Genomic DNA, 16431 nt, shown 5'->3' with positions numbered 1-16431 from the left:
AGGACTGGAGGATTAAGGTGAAGGTGGTTCGGGCTTGGAAAGTTCCTAACTTTCAACGTAAAGATTTTGACGACAATGTTGAAATGGTTTTATTGGATGAATAGGGAGTTGTCTGCGTTTTTTAAATCTTCCATCTTTGTTTTGATCATTTTAATTAACGTTATTGATGTGAGTGGGCTGCGCTTTTTTGTAGGGTGGTAGGATCCACGCCACTGTCAAAGGTTCTTTGCAGGTGCGGAAGAAAATCCACGAAGGAGACTGCTATTTTATAAAAAAAAATTGGAGTTGGATTCAATAGCGATATTTTCAGGCCAACCAAGCATAAATATCGTTTGTCCTTCAACTTGAGGACTGATATTAAATCGATTGTTGATTCTAATCTTTCTGTGAGTGATTTGATTTTGTTGATTATGACATCATTGAGAAAGAATCATCTGACTCTCCTTATTTAGTGGGTAATATATTTTTCCTTACTGTTGTTCATTTTTTAATTATGTTGTTCGTTTTTTAATTATTGAATTTTTGTTGACGAACTCTTTGCTGCCCTCTTTGTTTTGTAGACGTCATTGGTTTAATCTTAGGAATTGGGGAAGTTTGTGATCATGTGGTTTCTGGTAGGAAAACGAAAATGTTTGTGTTGAAGCTTGACAACCTGAGGTATTTAAAATGTTTGAGTTAGATAAAAAAAAATTTGCCGCTTTGTTAGCTTATATGATTCGTGTGTAATGTTGTTCTTGCTGCAACTCATATGTAGGGGTCACAAGCTGTAATGCACTTTGTGGGAGCATTATGTGGATGAAGTACAATCTCTTTTGGCAAACAACGACACTCCTCATAACGTCATAATAGTTCAGCTGGGAAGGATAAAATGTTTTAGGGGTATGTTTTTATTCTATTTTTATTAGTTATACTCATAACGTCGTAATCGTTTTTATTTTCATTTTGGCGTCTGTATTATGATTTTATTCAATTTTTTCTATTCAATAGGTAAGGTCGGGTTAACAAATACAAAATATATAACAAAGATTGTCATGGATTCGAAGGTGCAGAGATCGTTGAGTTCAAAAAACGGTGTGATATTTATTCTCAAAGTAATGTGTCACGTTTATTCGGTTATTCACTTATAGTGTTAACAATTTTTGCTTTATAGTCTTTCGGCTGATGGTGTGGAAAATAGTCTGAGGTTGACTCAGTTGTCTACTCAGTCCTCATATTATTTCGAAAATGATTTTCTTAAGGAGACTGAAAAGAAGTCTATTAGTGATGTGAAGCTTTGTGGTGAGGTAAATATTGAAAGTCTGTTTTTCACTTTTCTTGAATTATATCAAGTCTATATTGATGGTGTTTCCTTTTTACGTGCGATGACTGTATTTAAGGTTACAACGTGTATCACATATGGGACTATAAAATCTATTGAGAGAAAATACAACTTGTGGTACAAGTCTTGCAAGAAATGTCCATTTTCTGTTTGTGAGGATTTTGAGAAGCGGTACTGTAAGAACTGCCAAAAACATTGGGATGATTATTATCCAAGGTAATACATTGTTCTTGGTTTATAATTTTTCTTTAATCCATATCGTTGATATTTGTTGCTGATATACAATTTTGCAAAACTATAGATTTAGTGTTCAGGTCAGAGTTGTGGATAACACTGATTTTGCATCATTTCTTCTGTTTGATCGAGACTGTTTTACTTTGTTGGGAATAAGCGTTGGTGAATTGCGCGAGCGACATTTCAAGAGGGTCTGTATTATCATTCCTGTGAAATGGTTAACATGTATTTTTTGTTGTTTATTGAACATTGTTTGCGCTGTATTTGTTATAATGTTTTGTGTCCTGTTTATTTCTTCTTCTTCTTTTTCGTTTTTTTAGGGTGCAGATTTGGATCAATTTCCAGAAGAAATGAATGTTCTAAATGAGAAGTCAATGTTGTTTAAGATAATTGTGAAGCAAAAGGATTTGAACTCATACAGTGAGCCAAAATATCAAGTTTCCAAAATTTGTATTAGCGAAGAAATAATCTCAACGTTCATTAAGTCTCTGATCGATCCAACATAAGACAGTAGTTCTTCTGGTACTTTATGTAGATGATATGCTCTTTATTGGAAATAACGTGGAGGTAATATCAGGCATTAAAAGTTGGCTAAGTTAGTGTTTTGGTATAGAAGTATTGGGGAAGTCAATTATATTCTTGGTATAAAACTCTTATGAGACCGAAAGAATAAGTTGTTGGCATCTCCTCAGGCTACTTACATTGACAAAACTCTTGCCAAAATTTAACATGAGAATTCTAAGAGAAGAATTATAACTCTCGGATGTGGAATTCATCTTCCTAAGGAGTAACCAAAGACTCCTGAGAAGGAAGAATGCATGAGTTGGATACCTTATGCTTTGGCAAAAGGTAGTTTTATGCATACCATGTTGGGCCTTAAACCAGACATCTGTCACGCAGTGAGAGTAGTGAGACGGTACTATTCTAGACCTATAGGAACACTAGATTAGTGTTAAGCATGTACTCAAGTATCTTTGGAGAACGAGAGATTATATGCTGGTATAATCTAGTGGGAGTCTTGAAAAGCTGAGTTTTCACAAATTCAGTTATATCAAGTGGATATTGACTCAAGAAATCAACCTCGAGCTATGAGTTTTTCACTAAACTCAGATAACATTAGAGGTGGATCTTGCAGACCCAGATACTAAGAGTTTGTATGAACTTGTGTTCGAGAGGCATGTTACTTCTTTGGGTCTTAGGAGGATCCCAAACTTGCATTAAGCGAGTGAGAGATATTGGGTTCATTGTGCTCTTGGAGTATGACAATGAAATAATGTAATCATTTTCTGAATTTTACATATCAGGTATCAGTTATTTATTTTGCGCACTATTTACAAACATCAAGGTCCAGATCAATTGTGGAGTATATGATCATATGGATACGTTCATGGAGGACATGATCATAGGTTCTCACAATTGATGAATAGATTCACAGTAAAATAAAGTTGGACACTTTATTTAAGCTGCAATATTTTATGAAATGGTTTTGTCCGAATCATTGTAAAATATTGGTGTGAATTAACATTCACTTTGAAAGGATCAAGGAGAGATTTGATTAAGGTTATTTTTCTGTCATAAGGTATCAAATCTCCAGTTAACTATAGTTATGTAATTGCTCTTAATCCTGAGTTTATTATAAATAGGTAATCAAATAGTTTTCATTCTTTGATTTACCAACGGGTGAGGTTCGATCTATTGACTGCCAATAACTCGGTATTTTGAGAGTGAGATTATTTGATTATCGGTATTTATGAGATAAACAACATGAAATTTGTAGGATATGTCCCCTTGATATGTTTCGGTACTTGGATATTAAAGACACTGGCCAGTGCATGTAATCCATTAGAGAAACTATCATAGTCAAGGGAATAAATAATTGATTGAGTTACAGAAAACTTGTCAATCAAGTATAGACATTCTACAAAGGCTCGATGCATATTCATGTTATAAGTGTTGTTAATCTTGGAGTTCAAGTTCGGGCTTTTAGTGGAGTAGCACCGAATTAGATAATCATTCGATGATTATCAGGAGCCTTGATTAATAACAGATGGTAGATCCTCAAGCTAGCTTGAGACAAGGGATGAGGTGTTTTTTCAGATAGATGATGACTTGTGGGTTACATGGTCTTGGGTTTTTCAACTTGAGTTTGTATCCAAAAGAGCAAGTGTGAGATTGTTGGGTTTGTGCACTTTTACTAAAGTCCAATTGGGCTATTAGTATGAGAAGAGCCCAAGAAACCTAGAAGCCCAATGAGCTTAGAGCTACGATTTCTTGGAACCCATATAAATACTACCACTTAAGTCATCATCCTCCTAGGTCATTTGTGAGAAAGAGGCAAGCTCAGATCTGATTAGTGCCCACACACTTCCCCTTCCTCCTCGAGAGATAGTTTGGAAGGTTTGCCAAAACACATGTTCGTGCTGTGATACAACAGTTCATGAGTTCGTGCTGTGACGCAAAGAACTTAAGCGTGTGCAACATCATCATCTCACATATGCGCCATCAAAGAGGGAATTGATAAAACCATGATGATCCTTATACATCCAAATCACAATGGTCTTAACGCTTTCGCATGATGCAATTGCTCCTACAAAAAGGTGGGGTGAGAGCATGAGTTCGATTTTCTCCATTACTATCTTTGCGAGTGGTTTATAGCCCTAATCCTGGATCTGTCTCGAACAAGATTGCCTCCCATGGAAGATATTTATGGTTTATCCAAAAAATATATATATACCATATGTAGATCAAAGACTTAGGGTTGTTTTAGCTTAACTAGTAGCCTCAAGTTTGACTACTGCATATACAACATGCTGCCTTTTTGGTGTTGTCATGCTCAAACCAAATTAGTCAAATAATCAATGAAACGGTGAAGAAATAAATAAAAAAAAGATCAACCCTTGAGTCACATAAAAAATTCATATTCTAGCCAAAGAATAAGAAATTTTGAGAGTTTTACCAGCAAACATGTGGATCAACTGACACAAATTATTTTAGCTAAATCAATGTAAGATATGATTTTATTCAAATAAAGTAGGTTGTGGCAGAAATCAAAATAAATGCTATGTTAAATGAAGAAAAGTTTATCAACCATGTTGAAAGTCGCTCTTCCGGATTAAAAAAAGCACAATTTTTACCATCAAATATGTGGATTTATTGAAATTAAAATGTTTTAATTTAATTAGTGGTCTCGAGTTCAAATTCTGGTATGTAGTGTGTTAAAACTTGAAAAAAAAATTTTATCATCCTTAAAATCTTACTCGGCTACTCGGCTCAAATTAGAATAATCTATCCATGAAGCAGTAGAGAAATAAAATAAAATAAAACAAATTAAATTCCTCTTTAGCTCTACAATAGAGCAAGGTGTCTAATCTCCATCACAATTAAGTCAATCGATACTTCTATGTTAGGTTGTACTGACACTAACATGGGACACAAGATAGAATACTCTGATACATTAATTTAAAAATGTTAGATTTTGATACGTTTGGACATGTTTTGATATTAAATAATATTTTAATTTATGTAGTGTATATTATATTTAATATTTAATAATTTAACAAAAAAATGAAGCTAAACTTATAATACCCATTAATTTTGCAAAGAAACATAAGATATCCCAAATATTTATGTTAAACTCAATAAAATAGTAATCATAATTCAACGAATCTAATATTTTGAACTAAAAACGCAGCGCAACATAAACTTTGAACCATTTTTTGAGCTTCTGCAATGTGTTTAGTGTCGGAGAGTGTCAAAAATCGTCGCGCATAATACGTCAGAATTTTTGGAGTGTCGGTGCATATGTAGGTAATGAAAACATACATATCCTCAAGACAAAATTTAAGATTAAATAAAAGAAAAAAAAATGTTAATGAAAACAAAAAAGCAGAGAAGTGAGAGGTTGTGTATTTAAACATAGATATCTAGGCGTAATAAGAGCTCAAAGCCATATCCTTCCACTCCCGCAATATGACCTAACCAATATTATTGAAATTTAAGAGGCCATAGTCCCTAACCCCTGGGTCCGCCCGTGTTTGTAGGGTACCATTATATATATAGCATATGTTTTAGTTAGATATTCGTATTATTTGCAGCACTTTATACGAATAAAAGTTTGATTTTTTAGGCATTGTAGACTTTTTAAGTGAGAGATGAAAAAAAATAAACGAAAAAGAAAGGTTCCCATGACGAAGGTGATTTAATACTTTATATGGATATTTTTAAATTTTAATTTATTAACATAAATCATACATATTATTCATATAAGAAAATATTAAAAAAAAATACTGGAAAATTTCATTACTATTAAGTCTATAATTATATCACATTTGTGAATCAAATTCTAATCCTAGCTACAATATGTCCTTCAACACTCAACATAAATGACCAGTTACCTAATTAAGCTACACGACAAGCATAATAATTTCAACTCAACTTCAGCACCCCACAATTCCCTTCGCCATCATGCACGCTCTCCCAAAATGAAAAAGAGAAGCCTGAGCAAGAAAAGTAGGAAAAGATAAAGGCAAAGTGCGAGCAAGATAACAGAACCAAAATTATCCCACATTTTTTTTATTTTTTAAAGAAAATCCATTATCACATATGTAGGCAAGCCCATACATTTCGCATTCCATCCGCTACATACATTGCATTCGTACTTCGTAACCAATGCGTAACGTATGGTGCTACAAAAAGCCAAAACACCCACAACTCTTCAACTGCCACGTATATTCCTCACAAAATATGCCACAACTACCCATCTTTCCCTCACCAGTCACCATGACCCGGCTTCATTTGTTAATGAAGAAAGATAGGATTCGAACAGAAATACATTCATAAATATAATAATAAATTTTAAAATTAATTGGTCAGATCGAAAATTGTCACCCTTAAAAATAAATTACATTCCACACCAAATAAGAAAAAAATAATCAAGCCTCTATTTTTGCAGTTTTACACGAGAGATAAGAAGATAGGAATGAAATAGCAGGCAAAAAGGAATAAAAATGGAATATGAAATATATACATCCTTATGAAATATGAACCACAAGTTATTATCAACGGAATTGACTACAAAATTGAATAAGAAACTAAAATCTACCCCGAAATTGAAGTTGACCTATAAACTATCTAGTTTTCGGAGATAGATGGGAGTTAGCACTTAACATATAGTCTAATAATTATTATATCATTATCAACGGTTCAGATCTCTTATCAAGTTGGGTGCACCAGCACAGGATCTTCACCAACCATTCGATCTTCAACCATGGTCAATTACTTTGCTCATTAATTCGATGCTCCTTCAATGGCCTTAAGACGCTCATAGATGTTGATTCATCACTAGCAAAGAACATCTGAGATGAAGAACACACTGTCTCATCCAGCATCTGTCATAAAAAATAAAATAAAAATTGCTCATACTGTCAAATCTTTATCTCTGAATAATTATAAAAAAATAAAAATAAATAAACGAACGCATAAGAAAACAAAAATCCATATAGAATTAAACAAATAATAAGAAAACTTACATTTGAATCGACAGAAAAAGAGGCAGAAGCAGAGGACATTGGCACAACCTGGTTCTCTCCGTCATCTCCTTCTTCAACATCATCATCATCACTATCATAATCATTCTCATCCTCATCATCATCAATATGATCAGAACTATATTCCCCATTATCATCCACGTAATCACAAAGATGGTGATTATTATCTGCCACGTGGCTGAATCTGGCGCGTCGATCAGCCACGCAGCGATGACAAAAGGAAACAGTGGGTGTAAGCTTTGGGCCTGAAGCCTTCCACGGAGTGTGAGAATAGCAGAGGCTGCATAAGAGAATTCTCGAGTGTCTGGCTACTAGGAAATTTGCACTGTGAACTTTCTCGTCGCAGTCCCAGCATAGGTTAGCCTGGTCCGAATCACAGTGCATCATGGCCCTATTCTCACACAGCGCACAGCACTCCTCCATTTTCTTGTTTCTGATCCTGTTGTTGTCTCGCTCTGGGCACTAACATAAATAGATAATAGGAGCAACAACCTAACAACACAGTTTGCAACTTGTATCACAGTATTTCGTGATTTAGGTTGTTATCGTCATTTTATACGAAATGGTAGTAAAATAATATCTTTGTCGGATTTCTCGGGATATTTATTTTTTTCTCCTCTCTCTATGCCATGAAAAACTCGGAGCCGTTTTGCTTACTTACTTGGAGGTTTGCTATTGGAATTGTGTATGAGTTCTGTGGGGTTTGTCACAGGTGATTACTTTTCTAGCGAAATGAAAATGAAGCGCGAATGCCACGTATTAGTTTCATTTGCGGGTGGGATTTCAAGATAAGAATAAGTTCAAGAACTCTTGAAATAGAAAAATAAAAAATAAATAAAAAAGTGCACTCTGCTCCTAACATTATTGTTCACCATTTCTTTGGCCTTTTGGATGTGTAATGTTATTGAAGAAATTTACTTCTTAACTTAAAAAATTTGCTAGTTAAAAATTTACTTCTTTCATCTAAATTATTAAATTTTATCAATTTTATGGTTATAATTTATTAATAGTTAATTAATTGGTGTAATTGAATAAATAAAAATCAACCGTTCAATATCAAATTATCCTGTCCAATAATTTCTAATATATTTTAATAATTATTTGAATATACTCAATTTAAGTGCATTAAATTTATATAAATATTTGTCTGTCTATCTGTTATCTGATCTTTTGTCTCTCCGTTTTGTAGCTGATCTGCCTATTTGGACGTTGCCAACGTGGCCTTCTGTGGGACCCGATCCACGTGATATTTGCCGATCTGGGAGCTGCTTATGTATCCAGAGAAAATTTTCAATGGTACAGATCACTAAAAATTAGGTGGTATTTTTTTCAAAATTAAAAATAAAAATTGTTCCGTTTGAATTTCTTTATTACTCCCATTTTTTATTTTTGGAAGAGAACATCAAAAAATGTTCTCGGACCTAACCCACGTGAGAATCACCTGGGCTTCTCTAAAGATAATATTGTATTTGTGAAAATATAGATTTCGAGATATGCTCCATGTAATTCAAGTGGTCCATTTTTTGTAATGATTGGTGGCATGTCAAGATTTTGTAATGTTTAGTAAATTCTACCTATACCCATATCACGTTATTTTCATGATTTATTATCGAAGTATAATTACTTTACATTTATTTTTCTACATATACATATTTTAATGGGAAGAGATAGTGTAACAACTCATTAGTGTTACTACCTATTAATTTTACTGTTAGATCGATTACGTTAATCCAACGGTTATATTTATTTTTATCTTTGTAAGGTTACGATTCCTCATATTTAATACTTTATATGATTATGATTTCCCCATATTTAATCCTTTCACATTAAATATGAAGAATCATAACCATACAAAGATGAAAATAAATATAATCGTTGGATCGACATAATCGATCTAACAGTAAAATTGATTAGTAGTAACATTGGCAGTAACACTAATTGGTTGTTACAATATCCTTCCCTATATATTTATATGAAATAAGAGGTAGGATATTGTAACAACCAATTAGTGTTACTACCAATCAATTTCATTTTACCATTAGATCGTATTTATTTCCATCTGGTTATAATTTCTCATATTTAATACTTTATATTTATTTTCACCTTTATATAGTTATGATTTCTCATATTTAATGTTTTCACATTAAATATGGTGAATCATATCCATACAAAGATAAAAATAAATATAACCGTTGGATCAATATAATGAATCTAACGATGAAATTAGTTAATAATAACATTAATAATAACACTAAGTATTGGTTGGTTTTTTAGATGAAACATTCTTTCTATGGAATCTTCCAAAAAAAAAAAAAAGATTACACATGGATATTTCGTCAGAAAAAAGGAAAGATTTCACGTGGATACACGTGGGTCTGAACTACGTGGCTAGCAAATCTGTTATGCAGAGCTGTAGTCGATGAATAGCCACGAATAGGTACTAAACAATATAATGGAACTGTGCCAAAAAAAAAAAAACTATAATGAAAGTTATAACCACTAGAACGAGAGAGAGAGAGAGAGAGAGAGAGAGAAGGCATGAGTGGATGGATGGTGGCAGAGGATGAGAGGTGCTTTGAATAGAGACTAAAGGAAAGGACTGTGTAGATAAAGTTGTTATGGTTTAAGGAGTCGAGAGGGTGACACGACCAGTGTGACATCTAAGAACTCCACGCGTAAACGCCTTGGTTTCCGAGGGAAGAAATCAAACAAGTTTTGTGGTTAATATGAATTTGTCCAATTCTTGGTAATACTTCTAAACGGGTCAACTTGATAAAGTCAATGCGGGGCGACCAGATAATGAGCCGAGTAATTAAGAGGGTCCAGTTAATAAGGCACACCTCTAGCTCCAATTGTGTCCCATTGGATAGTAGTTGTTCAAACTCTGTACCGGTAATGTTAGGTTTTGAGGGCAAATATAATTGTGTTTAATCTTATTAATTTTTTTAATTAAAAACTTAGTAAAGAGAAATTTGCCATTCTCGTGATTCTGTCCGATTTGAACTGGGTTGATCGAACAAATGATAAATGGTGGAGAAATAAAAGAAAAAATCTCAAAAAATATGTTTAATTAAAAATTAGATTTCGAAAATTTTAAGAAGATTGCCTAAGTTTTTTAAAGAAAAGAACTAAACCTTAAAGTAAAACTATTTTGTCTCTTTAATGAACATCGAAACACATTTTGAATGTTATCATCAGAGTTTAAAATTGTAAATGATTATGACGGCACAGTTTATTTATTTATTCATTTCTGTTTTTCATTTAAGTGACGTGTGGCTTGAACTTGGCATTTCAATCTAAATTTAATCCAGTCCACCTATATTTCGCCAAATAGTGTTGTATTTCGGAGTCTAGCACTTAATTTTCAGTCAAATAGCCCGGCTTTCACCAGCCCGATCAGCGGAAGTATTGATGAACAAAACAATAAAATGAAAAACAAATATAGACAGCAAGAATATAGAACCCCAAAAACTTTTAACATGAAAACTCTCTGTGACATTAAAAGTAAATATTACGTGACTAAGTCCAGAAAACTTCCATAATAAATAATGGCTTTACACAAAGATTTACTTTGCCTCAATAACTAAAGGACTTCTCCTTCTAAAATGATAGATCTACTCACAAATACCTCACACAAATGTTTCTCTCTGTAAAGGGATAAAAATTTTACCCTACAAGTTTTTCTTCTTTCATAAGCAATTGTGCTAGATTTCTTTCTTAGAGGATTTTCGTCTCAAGCTTACGCTTTCTTTTGCGTGTTTTTTGTTTCTTCAAGTATGCCTCTCTCTATTCCCTGGATAGTGACAGGTAACCATCTAAACATATTTTAAAACAAGATATTAGGACACCCATCAAATAGGCAGGGTCCATCACGAGTCACGAACCCAACAAATAGGATGTTCACCAACCAACATACCTCTCTATTCTCTGGATAGTGGCAAGTAACCATCTAAACATATGTTATAAATAAGAGATTAGAATACCAACAAAAGGGTAGGTTGTATCATGCGCCACATGTTGGGTGTTGATTTTTTTAGAAAGTATAGAATTCAAAAAGAATTCGAGTATCGTTCACAGAGAATGAGAAATTTAATTTCTTTATTTTTTAGTTTTCTTGAAGATGAATGAATTGCTTCAAGAATGTATTTTCTAAAATGAATACTATATCAAGAATAGTAAGAACACGTTTAATTGAGTTTAGAATCAAGATTAAAAATCTAGAATTCTGATTTCAATGGCTTTTCCTTAAAAGTTGCATGTCTGTGTTTTAACTGCTATAGCAACTATCTTGATGGCATCTGACTTTTGTAGAACTTAACTAAACTTTCCCAAATTCAGTTCTATAATTGATTCAAATTAATCCCTTAATCTTGAATCAATTCATTGATGACTTAAAATCAAACTCTTTACCAGATTATTCCTAATCATGGAATCTTGAATTAATGAGATGCATAAACTCAAATTTTCCAATACAAGTTCATGTAAGAATTGTTAAGTCCATTCCCATGGAACTTAAACCAAAATAATTTCACTAATCAAACATCAAGAAAATGTACAGCAGTTTGAATCGATTAATGGGTACTTGTCATCTTCATCAGAATTCTAGAAAATGAAATTAGCAATGCATGTTGAAGATTAAAGGAAGAATGGATTTTGACATAAAAGTAAACAAGTTCTTCATTTACAAAAATCAGAAACAGTACGAGTTGAAGGTAACAGACCAATATGTTCTGCAAATTCAAATTGTTACAACTAAGAAAAACTAAAGCACGAAGTTACTGATCCAGAAGCTTGCAGGCATAATTTGTTTCCTCTTGAATCCCATCAATAATGAAATCCTTCGTGTATGTATCTCCAAGAAACTTTCAAAGAAAACTAAAACGCTCAAAATATGAAAAACTGAATACAATGAAATTCTGAGTTTAACGAATCTGAGTTTTCTCTATTACAAAACAAAGACTCTGATTTTTAAAACTTAAGCTCCAAGTTGATGCTATCCCTTAGATCAAACAACATCTAATGGTCCTCACGTTGCCATCTCATCTTCTTTATTCCTTTTTTATCTGCCATGTGTCCTTTTCTACAGTAATTTATGAAAAATAATTAGTGAAAAGTTAAAATTCTTTTTTTTATCAACTTGGGCTTACTTCTTTAAGTTGGCCCAATTTCACTTGCACTTTGACAAAATTAGCCCATAAAATATAGGAGAAATATCACTAATTTGAATAGAATTTAAGACTAACAAAATACCCCAAATTTAGGTTATTGCTTGTCCACAAGTAATCAAGTAGTTCTCAAGCAATTGTCAGCTATTTTCTATTCCACCATTTCAGTTTATCAGTCAATCGAAACCAGTTTAATTTTCCATTTATCATTATACATCACAGCCATTAATTTTAATCAGTCATATTGCCAATTACTATCTATATCATATCAGTGATTCAATTCAAACTAACCTATCAATTAAACAAATAGAAATCAGTGTTATAGTTCTTAACAAATAATTACACACATAACTCATATCAGACCAATGTTTAATCAAATAATTCCTCACTGGTCTTTTTCACTATATATTTTTCTCACTTTGTTTAAAAAGTTAGTTTCTCATCATCAGCTGTGCATTTTTGTATCCTATCCTAAATTTTACCTAGACACTTAATGTCTAATTTTCCATTTCCATCAAAAGGTCTTTTAGGCTTGTAATGGGGCTGGGTTTGGTCTTTTGTTTTTCCAGGTCACTTGGCTAACTATGGATGTCCTCTAGTGTCTAATTAATTCTCAATAGACTTATAAGACTTATTTTGGTGAATGACAGGAAGACACTACTTTTTTCTTCTTCTTCTTGACATAGCTTACTTCCTTTCATCAAATGCAACCTTATTTTCTTTCTTTATCTCCCTCTTTTCTGCCCAATTTTTTTTTTCTCTTTTTTTTATACACTTGCATTTTCTCACTTTCATTTTCTTCTTCCTTTTTCTTACACCACCTATCCTTTTTTATTTTATCACTAGGGGTTCTTCCTCCCTTTTTTTTTTATACACCTATTTTTTTTTTGTTGGCTTCTTCCTGCCATTCTTTACTGTTTAAGTCTTTTTAGACTAGGAAAAATTAATTAAATACTAAAGCTTCCAAAACAAGGTAGTTAAGGGGATTTGGCTTGCTACTTTGCAGGTTGTACATCATGAAAGAAAAGGCTTAGGCTCAAATAGGGGTTGCAAAGGATTAAATTAAAATACATGGGAGGCTATTTGGCTCTAGGCTTTTCAATCACAAACAAGTGTCTTTATCATGTGGAAATGTACTAACCAGTTGTCTAGGACTTATTTAGGTCAAGAACTCCAATGTAGAGTGACCACTCAACAATAGAATTCAAGTGTTTAGGTTCAAATCCTTACTAAGGTATAAATCCAGTGATGTAAGCATTAACTAAGCTAAGCTATGTGGCAACCTTTTTATGGAAAGTAACACTGTTGATGTGTGCTTAATTAACAAATCAGAATGAAATTGAATACTAATCTGACAAGACATCAAAGACAAACAAACCTGAGTTCATATTAATGGCTACTATGTATAGATAAATCAGAAAAATAAAATTGCTAAAGTTCAAAATTTTGTAAATTTTTATCTTTTTCTCAAACTCAGCATATGTACCTACCCCAAACTTAAAAATCAGCTGTGTCCTCACAGAAAATAACAATATACACTAACGCACAATCAATACATGTTAGTGATACTGAATTTAAAGCATGTGAGAAAGTTTCAACAAAGCAAATAATATCTCACAACTATATAAAAAAGTAGGAAGATAGAACCTGTAAGACCATGAATATGGTCTTCTTAAGATTTTGAGGCCTATTTTTCAGCTGAACAGTCCTCCATATCAACATATGTGGTGCAGGGGAAACAATGAAAATAACATTATATCTCCATAGTAACCAAAATATAGGAAACTTCATATTATCAATCCACAACTAAAGAAATAGTTCATTATTTTTGAAACCACAGATTAGTCACTAGGATTCAGTCTATAACTCAAATAGCACACCACAAGATATACAATAGACAACACACATGTAACCAGCAAAAATAATGAGACAATGCATCATCAGATGATAACAACACTTAGATAAATGAGTCCAAAAATTGTACACTTCACTGCATACGTTTGACACCACAAGTAGATAGCCAACACTCAGTAAGCAAATACTAGCAAAATAAGACACAATGCAATATCAGAATTTGATACTCGCAATATGCCCTTGTTGTACCTAAGAAGTTCAATTAAAAAAATGAAGGTGAGTATAAATTGCTGTGTGAGTGGGTGCTGTCATAAGAGAGGAAAACAAGGTTCATTGCTAAGTGAAGGTTGAGTTGAAATGGTGTCTTTCACTTGCTGTCCTTCCTTCTCTATTAATTTTCTCAAGGTAGACAACCTTATAGAATACTCCGACTGATCCACTTCTCTTTCATTCCTCAATTGGAGGTCTTTGCATAGTTTTTTTCATCCCTCCTTGGCAATTCAATATCACTAGGGAGTTCCCCCAAAGGTCTGCTACTAATTGTTGTAGCAAGTTCACCTATTTGTGTCTCAATGCTTTTCAACATGGCACTATGACTTTGGAGTAGAGCTGCCTGATTGAAGCATTTGCCCATGATTTTGAACAGCTTGATCATTCTTTGCAGCAAAATCTTTCATCCACTGTTCAAAAGGTGGATGAGCTTCACTAGTGCTTAGTTCTTGTTGTTCAGTAAAAGGTTGCTGAATTAAACAAGGTGAGAAAGGCTCATTTGGTTCAAATGACTGCTGCCATTCTTGATAAGGCTGTTGCTGTTGGTAATTTTGGCTATGGCCTTGAGCAAAATTACCTCTGTGGTTCTGCCATATTTGATGATTGAACTGGTTGTAATTGTTGTAATTTTGGTTGAAGTCTCCCAAATATAGGATAGAATTTGGGTTGTTGGGGCATTCTTCCAAAGCATGAAGTCCATAGCACAAGGAACAAATATGTGCTGTAGCAGATATTGAAGCAGGTGCTAGTTGCCTTTCTTCCACCACCACCTAGTCAAGATTTTCTATAGTTTCATTTAAGGTAGCAAGTTGAGCTGCTAATGAAGTTGTTTCATCGACTTCATGGATAAAATTAACATCATAAAATCCATCCTCCCAGGCCATTGTGGTTCCCTTTTGTAGTGCTCAACAACCAAACCTTTATCTTTTCTTCAGAATTGGCAAAACCCAGACTTGTCACTACTTTTTTTTTTTACAATTTATTTCTGAAAACTCTACAACAAACGTTAGAGTTTAATAAAAATTAAAAAGAAGAAGAATAAAAAGTTCAAATTCAAGAACCAAAAGACAGAATATTAAAAAGAAACTAAATCAAACATTGTTCCACGGCAACGGCGCCATTTTGTTGGGTGTTGATTTTTTTAGAAAGTATAGAATTCAAAAAGAATTCAAGTATCATTCACAAGGAACGGGAAATTTAATTTCTTTCTTTATTCTTTTTCAGTTTTCTTGAAGATGAATGAATTGCTAAAAGAATGTATTTTCTAAAATGAATCCTATATCAAGAATAGTAAGACCACATTTAATTGAGTTTAGAATCAAGATTAAAAATCTAGAATTCTGATTTCAATGACTTTTCCTTAAAAGTTGTATGTCTGCGTTTTAACTGTTATAGCAACTATCTTGATGGAATCTGACTTTTGTAGAACTTAACTAGACTTTCCCAAATTCAGTTCTATAATTGATTCAAATTAATCCCTTAATCTTGAATCAATTCATTGATGACTTAAAATCAAATTCTTTCCCAGATTATTCCTAATCATGGAATCTTGAATTAACGAAATGCATAAACTCAAATTTTCCAATACAAGTTCATGTAAGAATTGTTAAGTCCATTCCCATGGAATTTAAACCAAAATAATTTCACTAATCAAACATCAAGAAAATGTACAGCAGTTTGAATCGATTAATGGGTACTTGTCATCTTCATCAGAATTCTAGAAAATGAAATTAGCAATGCATGTTGAAGATTAAAGGAAGAATGAATTTTGACATAAAAGTAAACAAGTTCTTCATTTACAAAAATCAGAAACAATACGAGTTGAAGGTAACAGACCAATATGTTCTTCAAATTCAAATTGTTACAACTAAGAAAAACTAAAGCACGAAGTTACTGATCCAGAAGCTTGCAGGTAGAATTCGTTTCCTCTTGAATCCCTTCAAGAATGAAATCCTTCATGCATGTATCTCCAAGAAACTTTCAAAGAAAACTAAAGCGCTCAAAATATGAAAAACTGAATACAACGCAATTCTGAGTTCAATGA

At 33.0% G+C, this 16431-nt stretch overlaps 2 protein-coding genes across 2 annotated transcripts; one reads left to right on the top strand and one right to left on the bottom strand.

The window, feature by feature from the left end:
• Nucleotides 1–628: 628 nt before the first annotated feature.
• On the top strand, nt 629–2058 carry LOC133283803 (replication protein A 70 kDa DNA-binding subunit B-like). The gene is made up of 5 exons (XM_061480713.1): nt 629–657; nt 1151–1283; nt 1377–1534; nt 1620–1743; nt 1873–2058. The coding sequence occupies exons 1-5, from the start codon at nt 629–631 to the stop codon at nt 2056–2058; spliced, it is 630 nt and encodes a 209-aa protein (XP_061336697.1).
• A 4541-nt stretch (nt 2059–6599) lies between these two features.
• On the bottom strand, nt 6600–7610 carry LOC133283787 (zinc finger protein CONSTANS-LIKE 2-like). Its single transcript, XM_061480699.1, has 2 exons — nt 7081–7610; nt 6600–6939 (listed from the first exon to the last, which is right to left on the bottom strand). The coding sequence occupies exons 1-2, from the start codon at nt 7519–7521 to the stop codon at nt 6823–6825; spliced, it is 558 nt and encodes a 185-aa protein (XP_061336683.1). The 5' UTR covers nt 7522–7610; the 3' UTR covers nt 6600–6822.
• Nucleotides 7611–16431: the final 8821 nt, after the last annotated feature.

The sequence above is a fragment of the Gastrolobium bilobum genome, unplaced genomic scaffold, assembly GCF_033153095.1.
Source record: "Gastrolobium bilobum isolate Gb01-03AN ecotype WA unplaced genomic scaffold, APGP_CSIRO_Gbil_v1 utg2155, whole genome shotgun sequence".
Classification (NCBI taxonomy): Eukaryota; Viridiplantae; Streptophyta; class Magnoliopsida; order Fabales; family Fabaceae; genus Gastrolobium; species Gastrolobium bilobum.
The sequence above is the reverse complement of the archived record's forward strand: the minus strand, read 5'-3'. Positions and strand labels throughout refer to the sequence as shown.

Excerpts from the sequence above, each read along its gene's own strand:
- LOC133283803 (XM_061480713.1), top strand. The coding sequence starts at position 629 with ATGTTTGTGTTGAAGCTTGACAACCTGAG. Across the intron at positions 1,284-1,376 it reads ATGTGAAGCTTTGTGGTGAG|GTTACAACGTGTATCACATA; the intron begins GTAAATATTGAA and ends ACTGTATTTAAG. Across the intron at positions 1,535-1,619 it reads TGGGATGATTATTATCCAAG|ATTTAGTGTTCAGGTCAGAG; the intron begins GTAATACATTGT and ends GCAAAACTATAG.
- LOC133283787 (XM_061480699.1), bottom strand. The coding sequence starts at position 7,521 with ATGGAGGAGTGCTGTGCGCTGTGTGAGAATAGGGCCATGATGCACTGT. Across the intron at positions 6,940-7,080 it reads CTTTTTCTGTCGATTCAAAT|ATGCTGGATGAGACAGTGTG; the intron begins GTAAGTTTTCTT and ends TTTTTATGACAG.